Source organism: Conger conger, chromosome 18 (genome assembly GCF_963514075.1).
Source record: "Conger conger chromosome 18, fConCon1.1, whole genome shotgun sequence".
NCBI classification, from domain to species: Eukaryota; Metazoa; Chordata; class Actinopteri; order Anguilliformes; family Congridae; genus Conger; species Conger conger.
In genome coordinates this window covers 23,225,667-23,248,259 of record NC_083777.1, presented here as the reverse complement: position 1 = coordinate 23,248,259, position 22,593 = coordinate 23,225,667, and the positions used below count along the sequence as shown (strand labels likewise).

Below are 22,593 nucleotides of genomic sequence, written 5' to 3'. Positions count from 1 at the left end.
ATCTCTTGAGTCAAAGGGGAATTCCCTACTACGGCCAGACCGCGACACCAACCCCTGCTGAACATGCAGCAGAGAGTGAATTATGTGATTAAGTCATGAACACAAACACCAAGCTTATGACCGTGGCATTGGCAGCCATTCCACACCATATTACCCATCACAGAAAGGACCATTACACTGCAGCCCACGATAGTCGAGCTCGATAACATCTGTTAGACCCTCATTACAAGCCTATCTATCAGGCTGATTATAATAATCTAGTTTACAGTCTGGCACAGAACGGTACCTTATTAGTTTTCACATCAGGAAATGAACCGCAACAATGATACAACCGCTACACAAAGCAGTCCTTTCACACGGCTTACCCAGAATGCACGAGGAGGGACAGAAATTTTAAACAGCAGAGTTTGATTTAAACTGAACCCCTATCACTAAAACTTAACGGGCACAAAAGCACCAGCTCATAAGCGAACAACATTAGAAGGAGCCAAAGTGTCTGCAAAGTTAAGTAAACTTAATTCTCCCATGGTGGAAGCACTCAGGTTGGAGGCGATAACAAGGAGCCCAGAACAAAATAAGCCTCTGAGAACAACTGATCAGAACTGAATCGATTTCGAGTTGCTCACTCGGTCGAAGCAACACGTGCGTGAGTGAGCACCGCGGTTGCGGATGGAAAGCGGTCCGTGCCGGTACAGACTGTGGCCGGCAGAGCATACCTGGCCTCACGCTGCTCTGGATGAATGGAATTCAATTTCAGCTCATTTCCTGTACTGACCGAACTGAAGTGGAACTGACATAACCCTAGCTGGAGGTGCTTGGGGGACCATTTGAGCACAAGCACAGATAATGCAACGCTGGGTCAGGGAGCTGGGTCAGGGGTGCTGGGTCAGGAATGGTTATGGAAAAGGAACAGTACTTCCACCAGTCATTTCAGATCTTTTTCTCACACCCACTCACAATGTGCCACACCTACTACTACACCCATTCACAACAACAGAAAAGTGTCATCATCAGTCCATACACACATCCTGCCCTCCAACAGCTCGGTGGATTGCTGCATGGAGAGGGATTTCATATGCTGCAAGGTTACACTGCACTGAGATAATTACCCAGAGCGTACTTCACTGCTTTCAAAGCAAGACAAGACTCACCATGACTGGTTTCATATACCGGTTACACAACCCAGAAATGAGTGCTTTTATAATTCCTGTTTTTTTTCCCCATGTGTCCTTTTGGAGTCTCCAAATGTCCTTTTTGGAAAACTGCCGAGACATAGATTAGAACAAACAATGTAGAATGCTCATTTTTAGTGATATTGTCCTTAGATTTGAAAGGGGATTTGTCCAGTGACAAAACATTCCGGTTTAGAAAACAAACCCCAAAGGGTTACCTTTCAGAAGAGACCAGGATTATAGTCAAAAGGGTTCAGGAATAGCAACCTATTTATTTCGGGTATGTCATTTTCAAGCTTGTGTCAGGTAAAGGGCTGATACTTTGATATTAAGTTGATATCTTCTGAAACATGTATATATTTATTATTAGTTTTTCATTATTCAGCCTAATAATCTGAATAAATTGGTAAATTTCCCCCTTGCTGCATTCAGCATGAGACAGAACATGCATTATAAATGCCTTTAGGGCCCAGAGAGATTAACTGTTGGTAATAATACACGCTAAGGTCAAAGATTATTCTTATCTTTCCATCTGTGCATTGAACTTTCACTTCCCCCTCTAAGAAACAGATCCAGGAATCAGCTGCCTCTCTATTGAGCACTGAGATCAGAACATACGTAACCAATACCACCAAGTGACAACACCGTCAGCGACAATACTGCCAGCGACAACGCACAGAGGAAGTGGGCAGGAAGACCCAGAAAACACGTCAGGTCTGCAGAAACGCATTTCTTCTTCTTGCAGTTTTTCGAGAACGCTCTTGCTTGGATGAGTAACAATAACAGCGTATTATCCGCTTCCTTATTCAAGCATTTTCCCCAGATTATACTTTATCCAGGAGGGTCAAGGACAAAGGAAAAAAGGCCAAAAAGACTCGATGCGGGTTAAAGACAAACCATGGCCAAGATCACATTCAGAAAGACACAGCAGGGTGAATCCCAGCTGATTCATCAATAGTTAAATGTGACGTGTTCCGTTACCCCTTCCCTGTTACAGGCAAAGTGCTACCGTTACACGTGGTGAGTATCAAATAGAAATGGACACCGCTTGTCACATCCTGACAGACTGAACGTCCCCTACTCTTTACTGACAGGGGCTGCATTTCAGAATCACTCTGCACTGTTTCTCAGAATCGGAAATAGAGTGCATGCTATGTAGCAATCCAGGCAAAATGGCTTCCATCTGCAATGACCGAAAGAGCCTGTCGCAGTTCGGTGAAAGCAACAAAACAAGAAAGCAAATTTGCAGCAGCGTGGGAAATAATGATTCATTCGCAAGGCATTTACATTTGTTTAGCCTGTCCCTTCCACCGCCAACTCACGACAGTTACTCAGTGCTTTTTGGATGCGGCCATTTTGTATTCGCAATGCTGCGTCTTTTGGAGTTAATGGAGGGTGGGAACGCACTTCACATGTGTTCGGACCTGAATGGCAGACTGACGGACTGTCGAAGGCCTCACTGCCAACATGGTGCCCCTGTTACGACGCCCTGCGGTCCCAAACCGGCTGAGTCTGATGTTGAAACTCAGGGGTGCACAGACAGCCCTACTCTATTTACCCACCCACAGCACGGACACTGGCGAGCATCTCAAAAACAAGGTGGGGCCACAGAAGGTTCCAGAAGCGCGGGGCACCCGTCAGAGGCCCAGCCAGGGAGGCGAGCGCATCAGACTCCTAACCCACAGGTGCTGAAACAGGCCTGCACGTGGCATAAGACAACAGGGAGGAGGAAAAGGCCAGCGATTCACGCCCCGTGAGCATGACCACGGTAAACAAATACTCAATCCACAAAGATAAGGGCACGATAAGACATACTGTAAAGAGCTCTTTAACGAAGCGTCATCTGCTGTAAACCAGCCTAGCAGAACACACATATTTACTTGGCACTATTTACTTGACGGATAGTTCCTCACGCTTACAATGGAGAAACACCCAAAGAGCGATCAGCAAAGACAATATAAATACAGCACTGAACAGACAAAGCAATCTCACAGTCACTCATATTCTTATCACCCACAACCGAGATCATCAGTGAGTCCACTGAGGCAGCGCTTGACTGGTGGACCGAATCCATGTCTGAAATTAAATTCCTTCAGTCCCGTGGCAGCATCAGTCAGCATTGAAAATATTCCCTATTTGGCTGCTTGCTGGACACAATAAAGCACAACTCATCGGCGTGACTTTTCACTACAACTAGATTTGATCGAGTTGTTATCCTTGATGTATACAACAGTACAGCTTTTTTTTTTTTTTTACAATGTACAATGTACATATCTTCCAATATTGTTATTGTGTTGAAAGGGCTCATAGTAAATTGTCTTTGTACAGGTAAAAATTACAGAGTTGACTTGCACGGTATGGTAAAAGCTGCCCTTTCCCTCCCAAACACAAGCCAAAGGACAAAAGGGGAGCTTCAGCCAAAATGCAGCTTTAATGATGAGCATCTACTTACCGAAATTTAAAAAGACTAGTTTAGCCTGAATGGAGGGGCAGAGTTTGATGATGAAAGGGATGGCAATGTAGACTCCCAACGCCAACAGGAGGATCCTCTTCAGCCTACTCTTAATGCCAAACCTGGAGCACACAGACACACGGACACACACAAACAAAGAGGAAAGACATTAGGCTGACAAGTTGCAACAAACCCTTACAAATCCTAAATGTTTCTGGTGCTCCATTCAGACATTACATAGCCTCCTGTGATTCAGGCTGGCTGACTCAGTGTTGTTAGTCGTTAGTTTGTCAAACAGAGCCAGCCAGGTACACAAGAAAGGGCATCTAGAGCTATGGGTTTTACCCCTCTTTCAGATACACATCAGAAATGCAACCTCACATGGGTCCAGAAAAACTTGCAGCTTTTGAATACAAGCAAAATAACTACTGAAGGTAATGCACCCAAACAATGGCTTCTTTGGTGTAGTTGAACACCAAGACTCCACCCCCCAACTGGTTTGGACCAATTAGCCTCTAGTCACACTGGCTAATATGCAGACATGACATCACATGTCAAAGGAGCAGCCGGTGATGAGGACTGGGGCCCTTGGCACAGCGTCTCCCCCGGATACAAGAGTGTCGTAGAACACGGTGAGACATTGCTCCTCCTACAATAGAGGAACATTAACCTTTAAAGTGTGAGATCACAAATATGTGATTGGAATGCTCTCAACTGAACACAGAGTTTGGTGTTTTGCTCTTCAAAGGGCTAACAGAACTGCTATACGGAGTTCAGCATAAGTCTCTCTCTCCAGCCAGTGTTAGGGTGGGGTAGGGCTGCAGGATTTGAACAGACCACTCCGGTCGATAGGGCTGTTCTAATAAAGCTGATGCCCTACTGTGCAAACAGTGGCATACCCCACACGCAGGGTGCTGGCACTGACAGCGTCTAATCCCAAAAGGCTTGGAACCAGAAGCTCAGGCTGGCGCCATGTTAGTCTGTGCGTACAACAAAGCAACCAAATCCACCCTGCCCTGGGAAACCGAGACACGAACACACACACACATTTCATACATACAAACACACACACAAACATACATTCATACATACAAACACACACACACACAAACATACATTCATATATACAGACACACAAACATACATTCATATATACAGACACACAAACATACATGTCATACATAGGAACACACACACGCACGCACGCACACACGCACGCACGCACGCACAACCGTAGTCTTGCTCATATTTGACAGAAACCTCTCCAGCACCGCACAGTAAACAGTCTGCACCAGTAAGTCACATCCAGCATCAATCCAGCTCTTATCCCTGAAACACGATCCCTCCATTTCCCTCCACACGTCCACTGCAGAGGAGCAGGGGCTGCAGAAAGCCTTCGCCCTTTAGTGTGGAAGCAAAGGTCACAGAGTCAACCATGTCACAGGTCACAGGGTATGCGCCCGTATGAAAGATACGGTCCCCTAACCGACGGGTTCGATAGGTTCACTGCCACAAGCGACAAGGTTAAAGCGACAACGTCGGGAATCGGCGATCAGCGAGGACGTCGGGAGGAACCGAGAGCGGAAAGCGGGAAAGCTGGGGAGGACGGACGGACTGCGGGGGTCCATCTCGGGAGCGTACGGAAGCGCGCCCCCGGTCCTGGCACGGCCGTGGGGCCGCAGGCTCTGGTGCGTCAGTGTGATCTGCTCACAGGCCAGGAGACGGCCCAGAGCAGGGCTTCACAGAGCTCAGAGGGGCAGAGTCACCCGTGACCACAGGCCGAGAGCAACGGCCTTTAATGCCCGGTGAGAACGAGAGAGGCCGCAGTGCAGCGCGCTGCACGGACCGCTTCCTGTTCCTGCCCGTGGCGTGCGTCTCAGGGCACTGGCCGTCGGCCAGGTTTTCAGGGAGGCGTGTGTTTGCAGAGCAGCTCGACACATGCAGCTTTCACCCGTCTGAACAAAAGCACGAACCTCTCGATAAAGAGCTGCTGCACTACAGACAGGCACGGTCTCGCAAACTGGAGAATTATCAAACGCCGGAGGGTATAGATTAGATCAACGTTTACGGTAGAATTTGTTCGATATTCAGCTGCGGTTGGTCTCATAGCTATTGCAAATTCACAGAGAGCAGTACACACTTTTATAGGAGTGTCTATACATGTGAAAAAAAGAATTATAATCCTGAATGAAATGGAACTACATGCAGTAAAATTAAATGCAAATCTGATTACCTGAGGCTGAAATAGGCAACAGAGCGGTTACAACCAGGGTTTGAGCTAAAGCAGCTCACAGTAACTGTAACTGTGAGGTAAAGACACGGTAATAACAGTAATTATCCAAGATATGGAGGCTTGTGGTGCCAAAGAGACAGTGGGTCCAAACGGCATTGAGCTGAGATGAGCAAATTAGCTGAATGCAACAGTGGCTGTGTGACCCAACGGCTAACTGTGTGACCAAACGGCTAACTGTGTGACCAAACGGCTAACTGTGAGACCCAACGACTGAGCAACCCAACGACCCGCACACGATATGGAGAGGCTGTGCGGAGCCACACAAGCCTTGCTTCACTGGTAGTATGGCGCTGGTTGTCCAAAGTGAACAGATGGCCGTCTAATTTCCAAAGGCAGGCCTGGCGTTTGGCGTGTCGGGGAGATTGGCAGAGTGGCGCACACACTTCCCGGAGGGCTCGCTGTGTTGCGTGTGGCGCAGCCTGTGGTGTACCGTGTGGCTTAACGGCCGTCACACCTGCATGGCTCAAAGACTCCCCCGAGCCAGTGCACAGCGTCCTCAGCCAGCCAATCACAGGGGAGGGATAGGCCTGCAGGATGTAATCTATCCACTTAGGCACCTCAGTGCTAATGGGCTTATCGCTCAGCATATGCCACACTACCCTACCCGCCTCCACACACACACACACACACACACACACACACACACACACACACACACACACATACACACACATACACAACTCATCCAGGCCTAGTCTCATCACAGTGCTGACAGACTGAATCTATCCGTGGTTGGCTAAGTGCTAATTCACATGATTGATAGATACAGGCCGATTAGCGTCTGCAGAATTAGCCGGTGCAACGATGAAGCACAACAGCCGGTTGTGCTGCAGCACAGCTGGTTATTAATGTGTCTGACTGAAATCACTGTCCCTTCCAGCTGCCATCTGACAACCGGGACATAATTCACCATCAGCGTGGATTTGTTTAGATAAAACGGGAATGGCTTGGTTATTTACTCTGCATCGCTGTAAACGCATCCATGTGTAATGGTCTGCTTTCACCAACATAACCAGGTTATATGTACAGAACAGTATTATTTTATGGGGAAAAGTACGTCCTTGTGGGCTTGGCCAGGAGCAGGCCAGAAGAATGAGACAATGTAAAAATATATAGAATACCCACACACTTGCAAATGTTTTCTAGTGTTTTATTCAAGATGCAATATTTTCACCAGAAAGGTCTTCATCAGGCATACCATGAGGACAGACATGAGTAACGCATCCTTCTGTCAAAACCTCCCCATCATCTACCATTTTCCACAGAAGACATCACTATGGTGCCATGCATTATGAATGATCCACAGTCCCACAAATGGACTGTTACCGATTAACTTTAACCCCCAACTCACCCCAACCCCCCCCCCATCTCCAATGAAACATAGACCTGCTCTGGTCACACGTCCCCTGTCTGTTCCTCTACACCAGACTGCTGTCCTGAACCTTTCCCTCAAAACATGTATTCGAATCTTCACTTCCTTTTCAACTTCTCCTTCCTCTTTTATACGAGACGCAGAATATAGGCACGCTCAGTGTTCCTCGTGACAATACAGGCACAAGACGCACGTCAGCGGGTGTCAGTCTAACTGACCTTACTGCACCTGTAACTCCAGCCGAAAGGCTTCTCTCAGGAACGGGCATCAGTGGAAGCTAATGCTAATGCTAGCGCACCCTGCTCCAGCCTCTATGCGTAGGATGTCTCCTGTATCCAGCAGAAGTGCTTCTAAAAATGCTCCAAAGCCTTCAAGCACTTCATACCCACACACACGCGCACACACACACACACACACACACACACACACACACACACACAGGCAAATACACACACACACACACACACACATACATACACACATACATACATACACACACACACACACACACACACACACAGGCAAATACACACACACACACACACACATACATACACACATACATACATACACACACACACACACACACACACACACAGCGGCAAATACACACACACATGCACAGGCAAATACACACACACACATACACACACGCACAGGCAAATACACACACACACACACACGCACAGGCAAATACACACACACACACACACACACACACACACACACACACACACACACACACACACTCTCTGCTGGCGACAGTATCTCTGAGCAGGGCAGGTTGTGAGAGGATCAGAAGAGAGGTCTTAAAATAACTAGCGTGACAGTGCAGATAAAGGCTGAGCAGGCGAATCTGAGAGCTGAAATTCACCTTCTCGGCAGGAGAGCTGAAACAAAGGACGATAAAAAAAAAAAAAGCTTAAATAATTATACTTTAAAAAGCTTTGACTGCTGCAATGTACACATTTCAAGGGATTACCAACAATGCCCTGCTTATTGATTTGCTTTAGTACAGGCTGTTATCCAGGGACCTTGCTGTGCAGTGCTTGGGCTGCATGTTCTGCAAGCCAATGATACAGCTGGGTTTCTGAGTGAAGCTATTCAAATCCAGTCGTTTGGACAAGGGCGCTAAAGCCATGTCCCGCCAGGGTCACTTTGACCCCCCCGCCAGGAACTGCCCCCCCCCCCCCCCCACCAGGAACTGCCTGAAATTCTGCCTCCAGTGGCAGCTCTGTTAACCCCGGGTTTCTGAGTTGCTGCTGTGTGCATGCTCATACGCTGTTCAGCCGGTAACAGTCCATACTAGTTTTCTCCCATTTTAAATAATAATAATAATAAAAAATGTGTTATTTAGCTGGTGCTTTTATCCAAAGCAATTTACAGTAGATTAGACTAAGCAGGGGACAATCCTCCCTGGAGCAATGTGGGGTTAAGGGCCTTGCTCAAGGGCCAAACAGTTATCGGGGCTGCAGCAGGGCTTGATCATCAACCTTCCGGGTCCCAGCCATGTACCTTAGCCACTAGGATACAGGCCGCACCCGCCTGCTACATTTCCATTGGTCACGCTGAATCTGTCCATTCAGATCAACACCGTATCTCCAAAAACTATCTCCACACTTTTTGTAAGCCCAAGAGTGTGTCGGGTCCATTAGGGAGACCCGGGTCACGTGCAGCGGGGGACGCTCATTAACGTGCTCGGGGTTGACCGGACATTCCACATCGGGGTGGGAATTGGACACGCACAGCCTCGTGTGGGGCGCCAGACGAAAAAAAATAAAAAGCGCTGGACGGCTGCCCTCACAGGAAGTCTCTGAGCCCGAGCCCCGGGGAGCTGCGGGGAGGTAATCCGGGCGTGTCGTGTTTACAGACGCGGCTCCGGTGGCACATTGGGGAGACGGACACCAGCCCAGGGGCCCGGCACTGCCCCCCCCCCCCCCCAGCCCGCTGCAGAGAGACAGGCAGACAGGGCGAGAAGAGAAGAGAAAGGGCGATGGCCAACAGACAGACAGGGACAAACAGCAGACTGCTGCCGCAGACAGACAGAGACAGACAGGCGGACTGACTGACAGGGATTTTGGTTGCTGCCGCAAACAGAGACGGACTGGAAGTTTCCCTTCCCACGTGTTCTGGAGATTTGATCTCAATTCCACAAAAGGAGGCTCCAACAAAGATGGGACTTCAAGGTCTATTGCGATCTCTACTCTATTCAATCTTAGAAAATGACAGTGAGTGGAAAAGGTGCTCAAAGGAATGAATTAAAAAGTTACTCACTGAGCAAACACTCAAAGAAACTGGCAAAGAAGTCACCAGATCTGCTCTTTTCCGCTAAAGGAAATCAATATGTCTGAAGCCTCCAAATTAAGCACGGTTTTCCTCCCTTTGCCAAATGATGACTTGAGTTTTAAGTAAACTCACTGTGGGGGCACGCGGGTCCAGTTTAACTGTACTGTACCTGCTACTGTCTGTACTGTCAGGCTGTGACTGTTCAGCTTTTCAGTTTAGATTGACTTCAACTCAACGCTCATGTATAGTAAAGTTCGGTTTAGATTAGCAAAGATCAATTTAACACTCGTGCATCTGTATCGATCATTTTGCCGTCGATCAAACGCTAGAACTTCAGGCTTGATGTTCAACACACTCGTACTGTATGTGCCCTCCAACGAACACCTTTAAATTGAATCCCAAAGTGTTGCAGTATCTGGTTTTGCATGCTGTGTTCATGAAAATATACATTGATCATCTTCAAGACTTCGGTTTCAAGTCCAGTTTTAACAGACCAGACATGTTGAACCTAAGATCGATAATATCAGAGCTACAGGAGGAATGGAACATCGTCAATGAGCCCAAAACACAGCAGGGTGCCGAGTCGGGAGGATGAAGAGCAGCGTTTTGACGCTTGTCCTCTCCAGGGAGGCGTTCACAGAGAACCTGGTGGGACCGGGGAGTGGTGCTGCATCTCTGCGAGCCCCTGTGGGGACGGGCAGAAGGGGACTGAGCAGCTAGGTAACGGGTATCTCCGGGTTTTTGGGCCGACTCCGAGGGAGTCGTTTAGACACGGATGCAGCGTGAGTTAATCGTCCTCGGTCGCTGTGGCCCAGACCATCGATGCTCCAGGATTAGCCACAACCCAAAATCTCACCCCAGAGTCCCGTCTCCTGGAGGGCACTGTTCTGTCTAACAGAGCCATGGCAACAGCGAGCGTGCAAAGCCCTCTGTCCCTCTCTCGTGCAAAGTTAAGCCAACCACGAGTGGCAGAAAGACTCGACAACCAAGAGTCAATATTTGTACAGTACAAATTTTTATGGATCACAAATATATTACAATGTGTGTACATATATATATATATATACACATACACACACGGGTGCACACAAACACACCCATACACTCTCGGACACGCACGTACACACACACTCAAACACCCTCTGACACACGCACAGGCATACACACATAGACCCACACTCACACACTCTCTGACACACAGACAGACACACACACAGGCCCACACTCTCACACTCACACACACACACACACACACACACACACACACACACACACACACACACACACACACACACACTGTGCAGAGACGTTTCCGCTGCATCAGCACTCCGTATAGGTTCAGAGTCGCTTCAGTCCCACTGTCACAGAACCCCAGGTATATTAATCATCCCCTCAGCAGACGCCACAGGGATGATCCCCCACACTTCCCAACGCTCCTGTCAGGCACCGCTTCCCGCTGTGCTCCAACGAAAACCTGGTTGCAACTGTGTGCAGTCGACGGTTCTACGCCCATATGCAAAGCTGTATGGCTGGGGGTTCAATTCCCGCCAAAGGCCCTTTCAGTACTGTGATACCATCTCTAACTTCACCCTCTCTGAACAGTGAACCGACTCTCCTCACTTAACAGAAGCGTCTGCTAAATAAAATGTCATTTAATGTAATGTAATATCAGAATGCATCGATACTGCCTAATGGGCCGTCATTAAAGTCTCCCATTTGCATTTTGGTATCGCCTAACAACCCCGAACTGAAGATCCGTCCCAGACGCATTGGTGACGTGTGCCAAGGCTGCAGAGGAATTGTTGCTACCCCCCATCACAGATCCGTTACTTTGGTAACCCCATTGTGTCCATGTCTGTTATGAGGCCTACGCTGTGTGCTAATGCCTGTTTATTAGGGATTATACTGTCTTCTCCTGAGAGCAGAGCAGAGGGGCGTGGGTGGAGATCCTGTGGCAGGACTACAGGAGGGGCATCACAGCTTGCAGGGTTGGACTGGAGTCGGTTAGAAATGCTGCGTCAGACCACAAGCGAGTCTCAGCTGCAGCTCCTGTTACTGGGGCACGCTACGGGCAGCTGCACAGGTAAACAGAGATGAGCTGAGTGCAGCTCAAACTTTACATTCGTCAAAACAAATCGAATGCGTTCAATGTGTCGTTTTTTTTCGAAAACCACATCATTCATTTGTCATAACAATTAGGAATACAACTTAACTTTCCTAGTTTTGCAATAGAGATCAGACCAATCTAACCTGCATGCAACGCGCCCCATTGTTTCACATCGCTCTCTCAGCAAACCACACACTTCCTTGTTCTTTTGAAAAAACAAGTGCTATTAATGGCACCAGCGTGTCTGTCTCTGTTGAATCTACATCCATTTTACCAATGCAATAGCCTAGCGAGGATAGGTAGATGAGGTGCTACCAACTTCACGCTGGATTGGATGTTTTTAAAAACGCTTTCTCAACCTAATTTTGGAAAGACGAGACGCGGTCACCCCAGCGGGCTGAACCCCTCCCATCCCTGGGCGACGTGAGGGGTAGTGAATCTGCTAAACCTATCAAATGTAGGCGCACTGGCCATCTTGTGCTGACTGAATAAGCATGTCTACTTGAGCGTTTCCTAGTCTCTTACTCCCAGCCACTATTTTACCATCAATCAGTATGCACCAATCACATTGTAGTTGCGATAAGATCAAAGGTAAGTGTGGCCAGTCGACATATCATATTATAAGAAATTATGTCGTGTTAACATAATACAATATAATGTATTATATTATATTATATTATATTATCAGTGAGATAATACACTAGTGTCAGAACATTAGCCGAGTTTTAAATCACGTAACTTTAAAGCAGCTTAATATGGAGAATTCATGCCCTGGATATGGCAGGGACGCTGAACCCAGGAGTGGAGGAGACATTCCTGCTTGAGGGTACAAGCTCCCACCTCAGAGGGCTCTGATCCAAAATGCCCTACCAGGATCCCTGTGGAAACTAACCTGTATCATTACATTCACTGGGTAATATCTTTCAGTGATTATTCTGGACTTTTGTCCACCCTGCGCCAAACACAAAAAAACGAGGTGCGCACTTCTTTATCAGACTTCACAGCTCTGTTCCGCCCACAAACATATCAACGCTGTCCTTTCCCGGACCAGCCCTCGAGTCCCTATCATGCAGCCCACGCCACAGGACTGCCTGTTCTACAGTTTCTTGTCACCTCAACTGAAACACATCAGCCTTGACCTGCGATGCTCCCTTTTATGGCCGAAAATGTTCCAAGAATAGACAAGGGTGAACAATTCCTCATTAAAGCCCACCTCGCTGCCAAACCAGGATCTACTTAACACCGATTACACAGGAATTCCGAAAACACAGGGCACGCACTTTAATGTGTTGTGGTTTAGATGATACAAAATTCATCTTTGCATCCTATATGATCAATTAAGGGACCAAAAACAAAACAAACAAAAAATATATAAAAATTATAATAATAAAACAAAGGAGAGCAGCAGGAGTGGAAGTATTCTTTTCTACTTTCCAGTGATAATTTATCAAATAAAACAATAACATATTGATAATTCAGCAAGAAAACCCACCCACTGCCGTGTCCGACCTGCCAACACTAATCTGAAAACCCTGTGCTTGTGAATCAGCAAATGTGAATTAAAGTAGACTCGATCACACACGTCATTCACTTTCTTCACCAAGGTTTCTTAAACTTTGTTTTTTTTTTTTCGCTTATGAAAAGGTATTGCTTCGGTTAAATGACAAATGAGTTCCCATCAAGCGATGCAAAATGGGCATGTCAAATGGCATGTTCTCACATGAAATGATGTCAACAACAATGCCTGAAACGGCACAGTAAATTCGGCTAAGGTATTAAGAAGAATTGCGGGCCAAATGGAACTGGGCTGTTTTAATGTAACTTCATTCACATTTCACACTAAAAGTGGATTTTGTTTTATTTCTTAGGGAGGGTTGTTGAGATACCAATGACAAATGGAATGCTTTAATAGGCTATGCCCAAGTTGTCCATGTTTAAATCTCAACAGGCAGGCATTAAGGAATGAACCGATAGGCCTCGCCTTCCTTTGCCATCTCAGGCTTTTAATGCAGAGGATGTGGTATGTGAGGACAGGAGCAAGAACGTGCGGTATGCGCTAACTACATATATCTAGTTCACCTCACGCTTACCCCGTGGAACTAAAAAAACACAACTTATTGATAAGGAGACAGTGCTAAAAAAAACATCCACATAAAGACAGCACAACTCACTGCGCACAACAGTTAGTCTAAATTCATCTTCATTGCAGTTGTCGTTAAGGGCATGTATTGCAGAAACACGGTCACACCGCTGTATGTCGGAGAATGTTAGGCAATGATTAACTTCGCTTATCTACAAAAAAAGGCATATTCATGCAATTGGCAAAACATCCCTCATAACCATGCGAAGATGAGACACGAGTGACATTCCCAGATTAAAGCATCATATGCAGTGTTAAACAAGAGTTTCGTGTTGTCTTAAAGTTGAGGAATTGCTCAAGATTAGGCTAAACTCTTGACGCTGAAATAAATGAAAAGCAAATGTATTCATTCGTTTCTATAGTGATGGCGAACAACAGGTATCAAACTACAAGTGCCAAACTAGTTAGCAGTGTCACTACTGGTTGCTACGTTCTATTACGAGCTAAATAAGATGGCTGGAAAATGAATGAGTCAGACAATAGCCACTGAGGTGAGAATGACGGACCGTAAAATTACTTGTCTGTATTTTAACGCATTGCCTCCATATTCCCAATAGGCAGGTTACCCTGTGGCAGCCAAAGTCCACAGAAGAGATGGACGCCGTTTTTCTGGGTTTTCTCTTAGCCTATAGTAGTAACTGCTCTGACCCTTGGCAGTAGTGAAAAAGACGCATAAAATGACCCCAATTTACTACCACTGCATACACAACACGAGTGCCGTGGAAAGGATAATATACAACGCAATAACATACCAGATGTACGTAAGTGGACAATATGATATAATATGTACTCATACGAAATACTTCCCTTAGGTAACAGGGTCAGTTTATCGCTAAGCATATAGGATGCACCAAAGGCTACATCTTCAGCTATCAGCAACTAACCATCGCCCTGGATTAAGCAACGTAAGGTTTCACCCCACCCTAAATCGTTATTTGCTTTCAAAAAGGAGACAGATGAACTTGACAAGCACCACTCGCATACAGATGAGAACTGTTTTTGGGTAGCTCATATAGTTCTTCAACCAAAAGCGACTAGCATGCAGAACTGCCACAATTATTTGAACTTCCATATGTCCCGAAATGAACCGATTACAATGAATCGATTATAAGAACGACAATGTGACATTTGCCATTACTAATCATTCGTTTCAACGTTATACACAATTAGCTATTTCTCTTCAGTCATATAGGCCATTTATTGCATATGACCACATGAGTGATTTCCTTACATGGCTTTTAATTTTCGTTTAAAATAGTATATAGTGCATATGATCTGTGGTTTACCACCGTGACAGCATTACAGCGTATTAGCCACGCAAAGTTAATACATTTAACGTAGACGTAGCTACAGTTAGGCTACCTCCCTCGACCCACACACATAGTGTCGTAAACCTTACCTTCTATACCTTCCCATTATTTTATCTGAAACTGGATCTACAGAAGCCAACAAATCTTCTGATTCTGAGTCTTCTCCTTTCTTGTGACAGTATTTCAGATTTGGATTTGTGTCCAGTATCGTGTTCGTGGCAGAGCTGTCATGGTCCACGGTGAGGGAGTTATTCCGCTTTCGCATCCCTGAAATGTGAAGGAGCTATGCTGAAGAAATTATCAGATACGGCAAATTCAAAGAACGGAGGTCCCTCTACCCTTGACTGCGATCACGCCGAGCACACAGCGACAACTGTTAGCGACTTGAACAGTGCGGCGGATGAGTGAGAAGCTGGGCACGGTGCTGTTGTTTTCACCCCCGGCACAGCTGACATTCAGCACTTTGCTACATTGTTTGCAGAACTCCGATATCTGCAGAGACCAGCTGATCAATGTAACCTTTCCCCTTGGCTTCTGTGGCAACCAATCAGAGCAAACTAGTTAGCCATCTTTGTGAGGGTCAAAACTAAATTAGACTAAATGGGAGGCGCTCACTTCAATATGTAATATCAATATCAACAACTATACAGTAACCCTGTATGGAACAAATAAAATCAGGAATCTATCACTTAGTTGAGCGCAAGTTACCTTTAGTTAAAATAAAGCATTATTTTTGTATAAAATAGGGTAGGCTAGCTACATGTTAGCTGGTCACCACAAACAAACATCACCGCCTTAAACGTTACAGCCTATATGGTATCGCAGTGGCATAGCTGGGCAACATTTACCTAGTTATTACTTTTGGATAAGTTATTTAGCCTAAGTTAGAATAGAATAGAACGCCAGCAGCCCAGAGCAGCAGTAAGAAAACGACCATTTAATTGAACTGCAGACCAAATAACTATTCGCTAACTTTACTATGTTCGCTATGAATTAACTGAATGTCTAACAACCTTATGAAATGTTACCTAGCCAGCTAGCTAAAGTAACTTAGTGAAGCAAGGTGTATCACGGAAGTAAACTTAATTTAGACTAATTTGGCTTGCCTGCTTAGCTACAGACAAGCTCTCTATTAAACAAATATCTTTGAATTACTGTAATTAGTCGATTGTGAGATTCATATTATTTTATTTCATCAATACTTTGCTATATAGTTACAAAAGTGAAAACGTAAGGAAAATACCTGTTCATCCTGCTCTCTGAATCACTCCATGCATTCCCGTTTTTAAATTACAATTAAGTTTGTCCCCGACCGAAACCGTAGTTTTACCTCCGTGACGAAAGGCAAAACGTCATACTTTCAGCCCGTCTGCCGCGAAAATGTTGAATTGCAGTCTGGTGAAGAATATGGATTTCTCTTTCTGAATAAAAAAGCTCATATTAATTTAGCAAGTTTCCACTTGACTTGACAGTGTTCTTACTGTAGTTAATTTTTTGCTTGCTATCCAACATGTTTTGTGAAAAAGCAATCGAATTGATCAGGGAACTGCAGCGAATGGGCGATGGACAGTTACCTGCTTTCAACGTAAGCTCATCTAGCATTATTACAAGTTGTTAGCTAGCTACGTACGTTATTGTTTTTGTTTTGTAATTCGCTATAGCGCCAAGCCAGTTTGTAATCGCTCGATGCAGCGGCATATGGTAGCTTAGCTAGCTATTTTGATTTTGGCAAGCTAATTTGTAGTATAGCATGTGAGTAGCCAGTTAGCTACGTATACTTTGATTGAATTAACGTTACATCGGTACACCTATCTGCTTAGCTATTATAGACTTGGTGAAGAAACGCCAGCTAGTTTGTAATTAAAAGGTTGCTGGTTCTATGCTCAAGGCACTGCGCGACAGCCGCAACTATGCTACTACACAGTTTTTGTCTGCAGTACACATCCTGCGCATAATTGAACATTGTCCCTTTTAACGTGACATCAACATCAATTTTCCCACAGGAAGATGGCATTCGACAGGTGCTTGAGGAGATGAAAGCTTTATATCAGCAGAACCAGAGTGACGTGTAAGTCGAATCGTAATGGAGCAGGCTGAAGCCATATCACTAGTTGTTACAGGAGTTGCCACATCTGTTTTCCTCAAGTCAGATGCAAGGAGTGGATCACACAGACGGGAAAACTGGGATAAATGAGTGATAAGAATAACTTTTAATAACATAGCCTGAATATAGCACCTTCTGAGCAGCATTCTAATTTATATACTGGTCAGTGCTGCCCGGATGATTAAAAATAAATAAATCCAAACCAAAGTGATGTAATCTGTATGCCAAAAAAGCTGAAGTCGAAGAAATCATCACTAGTGTTTTGTTCTGTAAGATCGAATGGTGTGTTTTTATTATCACTAAAAATTATTCATGAACATTCCAAAGTCACCTGACTGAAACAGAATCCCACGCCTGTTTGGCAGAATTGGTTGAATGAGCTGAACGAGCTGAACTTGGCATCTTATGGGTGTTTGAGTCCCAGGCTGGGTTTGATTCTAGATTTTATCTGAATTTCCCCTTCCCTTGCCCCCCCCCTATTTTAGTAATGCAACATCATGACTTCAGCTTCTTTGGCAGACAGATTACATCCATCCTCCCTTGCAGAGCACCAGGGAATACCTTCCTTAAGGGAAGGGAATGTGTTGCAGTGAAATCGAACCCAGTCCCAGTGCCTGTGTTTCTACTCCTCTCTCAGGAACGAGGCAAAGTCTGAGGGCAGAAGCGAACTGATTCCAACCATCAAGTTCCGTCACTGCTGCCTGTTCAGGAACCAGCGGTGCATTGCTGCATACCTGTAGGTATTAAAGCCTGCGGCCTGTAGCGTACTGGTTAAGGTAGATGACTGGGACCCTCGGTGTAGCCACAATAAGATCTGCACAGCCGTTGGGCCCTTGAGCAAGGCCCTTCACCCTACATCGCTCCTGATTAGTCTAATCAACCGTGCGTCGCTCTGGATAAGAGCGTCTGCCAAATGTCATTAATGTAATGTTAAAGCGACTTGCAACATTAAGCGTTATTTTGGTGAGATTTCATGGCTTGGCGGTGGAGTCATGGTTTCCTTCGCCCAACATTCCCCCAGGTACGACCGCCTCCTTCGCATCCGAGCACTCCGCTGGGAATACGGGAGCGTTCTGCCAACCGCCATCCGGTTCCACATGTGTGCAGAGGAGGTACGACTCTCTTCCCAATCTGTACATACGTACTGCACTTTTATGTTTGTCGTGGGAAGTGCTCAAATATTCGGTTAAAGTCAGGTTGTGAAACGTGCTCTTTTGTAGTAATGCGCTTCAAAGCGTACAAGGCAAAAGTAGCCTATTGGCTTACAGTGTCAGATTTCAATGGGAACCATTTAAGTATTAACTTTTGTGTTGTCTCTGCCCAGCTGGAGTGGTTTAACCAGTATAAGAAGTCCCTGGCTACGTACATGAGATCACTGGGAGGGGAGGAGGGTCTGGATATCACTCAGGATGTGAAGCCTCCCAAGAGCCTGTACATTGAGGTGAGAGTGAGACTGGCTCATGGTGAAGGGCTTTCTCCACTCTGGTGAAGGCCGGTAATCCATTGGTCCACAGAAGCCTTGGATTGAGCAGAGTTGGGACTCTGCTAGCATACCTACTTCACCAGCTTTTATTTTTTTATATATTTTTTTCCCTCTGCAGGTTCGGTGTCTGAAGGACCATGGGGAATTTGAGATTGATGATGGCACAGTCATTCTCCTGAAGAAAAATAGCCAGGTATGGGAAAAAAAAAAAATATATATATATATATATAAAAAATTGCATTCAAGACTAAGAAGATTTATGGGCCTTCAAATGCAGTATATTTATTATGATCATTTGTGCAGGCCATCCGTGAATGTGTCTTCAGTGACATGGTTATGTTGGGGGCTGTAAAATTCTGCTCTCAGCTAAACCAGGTGTTCTCAGTGGAGCCTCATCCTCCAGCGTAGAATCTAATCCACACAAACAGGGATGGACTAGTCCAGCGCTACTCAACTCCATGTCCTGCACGCCACAGAGTCTGCAGGCATGTGATTTCCCTAGCTTATTATCTGAATCAAGCAGGTAAAAGAATTAGTGAAATCAGGTGGTGTAGCGCACCGTAGGAGCAAATGCAGACCGTCTGTGCTCGTCAGAATTGGAGGATGCAGCAGTGGTGAAATGGGGCCAATTGAGTATTTCAAACTGGGAGAAGGGGAAAGTAATGGGGGATTTAAAATGATAAAGGGTGTAACTTTTTCCATCGGATGAGATGTAATTGATGAAAGTTGTTCTTTTTGCAGCACTTTCTTCCACGGTGGAAGTGCGAGCAGCTGATTCGTCAGGGCATCTTGGAGCACGTGGTCTCCTGAGCCAATAAGAGGTCAGGACTACAGTATACAGTATTTGCTGGTCTGCCGAATATCCCTGTGATGTATTAACGAGCTGACGTCACAGAAATAAAACCCAACATTCTTTTGATTTCCTTCAAATGTTTCATTGATACCTTTTTTTTGTTTTGTTTTTTGGAACATGCACTCAATTTTTGTAGTCATTAGAAATCAGACAACAAAGTCGAGTCATTCTGTCATGGGATGTAATTTATTACCGCACTTATTTTTTTCTTCAAACGTTTGAATTTGTTCATGGACTGCTCTGTATTGCCTTAAACCTCTATGGCTTGGGTATAACATCACCATTAAATATACATTTTTTTACAATTAATCCTGTACCTAACACAAATGGGGGCACGACTAGGGTGACAATTATCTGGCAACTTTATCTTTGTCAAAATACTCTTAACATGAATAACTTACGTAAAACAGAGTACTTTACAGCAGTGCATGAGGATTAGTGTGTGATTTTGTTGTTTTTGTATAAAAACTGTACATTTTATGCATATTGTGCTTTTGACATTTAAAATAAAGAACACTTTAAAAAACGGCAGGGCTGTCTTCAATACCATTTTGAATGAATTATTTGGTAGTTGTGCAAAAAATTTGTTATACCTCCGCAAAATTATTTTTGCTTTCTTGCACATTGCTCCACCCCACACACAACATGTGCTTGTCTACGATTGGTTTTCAATGCCCCCACCATGTGACACTGTTGACAAATCCTGATCATGGACATGTTGCATATGAGGAGGAAAGAGGCAGGCCTGTGTAGTGAACACAATACTGGTTGAAATTCCACAGCCCCAGGTTTCTGCGTAAAATACATTTGAACTGTTAACCGTTAGTCCTTAAAACGCACCGACGGCCAGATCCACCAGTACTGCCTGGTACTGGCCTGGGATCACCTGCTGTCACCGCCACCTTTAATCAGCCTACAAGTCTGCAAGTGAACTAGCTGCCTCTTAAGAGACCACATACTTATACACTTAAAACACTGAGCTTCACAGGAAAAACACGGTCTCAAATGAACCTCTACATTATCATCATCGGAAATGAAGTACATACATAATACCCTGATGGCAGAAATGGTGACGTCTTCACGGTCATGCGTTCCCCCCCGTTCCTACATCAAACCTGCTTCCATTGTCCAGTCTCGTGGTTAAGCAGGGGAATGGGGGTGGAGGATGGCTGAATACAGTAATGGTTTTTATGGCTTTTGGGAGATTGTGCTGCTGGGGCGATGGGGGGCGGGGGGGCTACGTGGTGAGGGAGGCCGGGGCGATCCTGCGTAGCAGCTTGTTGAGGGCGACGACCTTCTCCTCCAGCAGGAAGTTCTTCTTCTCTGCCCCCTTCTGCCGCTGCTCTGTCACCTGCAGGGCCTTCATGAGCTGGGAGTTCTCCACGTACAGGTCCTTCAGGAGCATGTCCGACTTGGCGTTCTTGGCCAGCTGAAGGAGGGAGGGGGGAGCACGTGTGAGAGTTAGCCCTTTCTGTAACGGCGGGAGTTGCCGTGCCAACGCTTCCCAAGACAGTTTCCTGGTTTCAATCACATCTCTATTCTGATCCTCTGTTGGTGAAGTGAGCTCCCCACTAGTGTCAGGACAGCTAAATGACAGCTATCTTCTGTGGCAGACTAAAAACCCTCCTGTTAAAATGGACTCATCCCCACCCTAAAATGTAAGCCTTTACCCTTGGTTGAAGTCCCTGGAAATGGTTCTTAACTTGATACTGAAGCCTATCTGCTTATTAGCAATATATACTCAATATATCCCTCTCAACTTCCAAAAAAAAAAGTCCATTGCATTACACTCCACTGCACTCTTACTTGCCCTTTAGTACTGGGACAGTTCCATCTCAAAATGTGACAAGGCAAAGCTGTGTGTACCAGTGTTGAACAGCCTGCAGCCCTGAAGGGAGGTGCCTAATTAACTGCCGCATCACCCAGGGAGGGAAATTTATGTCAACGACTAACTTGTACGTTATAGGGAAAGTAACACTTCATAAAATGAATGTCATCTTCACGATCCGAGAAACTTGGAAAAAATACTTTAGATTAATTGTTTAAGTTAATTGATTAAGGGGCCGTTATGAAAACGTGGCTGGCTGGCCTAACCTGCTCCTTCAGCTGGTTGACCTTCTCCTGCAGCACCAAGCGGAGGTTCTTCAGCTTGCTCTCCACCTCCGCCATCTTCTCCTCCATGCTGTTCACAGATTTTTCATACTGCTCCTAAAATATCACAAATCGCCCCCCCAACCCAATTAATCCTGTGCTTCTTGGGTTCTCACAGGGATTACTGTGGGTGCCCAGGCAATTAAACACAATACTCTCCAGTGCTGACGTAGCATCGGCAACTAACCCACTCATTTATTTCAGGATGGAAGTCATGTTCAGAAGGAGAGAAGTGCCAATGGCCAGACCTCAAATGTGTAATTGTTTTGAATTAAAATACTTTTCTGTGCTCGACTGATCCTGCCTGGTGCAGGTTGAGCTAACCAAGAGAGCCAAGGTGAGTTTTGCACTTAGGTTTCAAAGGTTACAATACACCAGACAAGCTCATACCTCATAGAAAAGTATTTGAACCCAAAACAATTATGTATTTGACCCAGGTCTACCAACCACAGACTCAAACACCGGCAGAAGAAACCAGAGATTACTTAAATTTCTTAAGAATCCGGATGTAAACGAGCTTCCTTTAACCCCAATCACAACAATGTGCAATCTCTCTGAATGTGGAAGTAGTCCATGGGGACTGAGCTGCTGAATGCTCATCACTGTTCGACCTGGGGTATGAACTTTGGCAGCTCATTTCTACACACACCTGTGATTACATAAACACACACGCCCACCTGCTGAGAACAGACCTCTGATGCTGCACTTTGGCCAGAGCAAAGGTGAAAAAGTGTAAATCAGCCAGCGTGATCAAGATGATGCACTTTGCTCCCAGAAAAAAGCCTTGTTTTTCACATTTTCGTGTTCTAATCCCGGGGTTTGCAAGCTCACTCCAGAGGCACCCTTGGTGTGCTAGTTTTTGTTGCAGCA

At 45.5% G+C, this 22,593-nt stretch overlaps 3 protein-coding genes across 5 annotated transcripts in view; 1 reads left to right on the top strand and 2 right to left on the bottom strand.

Moving 5' to 3' along the window:
• abhd12 (abhydrolase domain containing 12, lysophospholipase) overlaps positions 1–16,445 on the bottom strand; it is a 26,662-nt gene extending 10,217 nt beyond the window's left edge. The window contains exons 1-3 of one of the 3 annotated variants that reach the window (XM_061227532.1): positions 16,376–16,445; positions 15,222–15,399; positions 3,625–3,746 (exon numbers count right to left, since the gene is read on the bottom strand). In XM_061227532.1, coding sequence (XP_061083516.1) covers positions 3,625–3,746; positions 15,222–15,397 — 298 coding nt within the window. In that variant the 5' untranslated portion in view covers positions 15,398–15,399; positions 16,376–16,445. Of the gene's footprint in view, positions 1–3,624; positions 3,747–15,221; positions 15,608–16,375 lie in introns of those variants that run through there. The other 2 variants (XM_061227533.1, XM_061227531.1) reach the window with 2 other exon arrangements.
• Positions 16,446–16,449: 4 nt separating this feature from the next.
• On the top strand, positions 16,450–20,101 carry gins1 (GINS complex subunit 1 (Psf1 homolog)). Its single transcript, XM_061227534.1, has 7 exons — positions 16,450–16,717; positions 17,136–17,200; positions 17,874–17,972; positions 18,258–18,348; positions 18,561–18,677; positions 18,838–18,912; positions 19,461–20,101. Exons 1-7 carry the CDS (start codon positions 16,643–16,645, stop codon positions 19,527–19,529), a joined length of 591 nt encoding a protein of 196 aa, XP_061083518.1. The 5' UTR covers positions 16,450–16,642; the 3' UTR covers positions 19,530–20,101.
• The window catches only part of ninl (ninein-like), a 34,887-nt gene continuing 32,030 nt past the window's right edge, over positions 19,737–22,593 (bottom strand). The window contains exons 27-28 of the mRNA XM_061228772.1: positions 21,667–21,780; positions 19,737–21,001 (exon numbers count right to left, since the gene is read on the bottom strand). Coding sequence (XP_061084756.1) covers positions 20,810–21,001; positions 21,667–21,780 — 306 coding nt within the window. The 3' untranslated portion in view covers positions 19,737–20,809. The remainder of the gene's footprint in view (positions 21,002–21,666; positions 21,781–22,593) is intronic.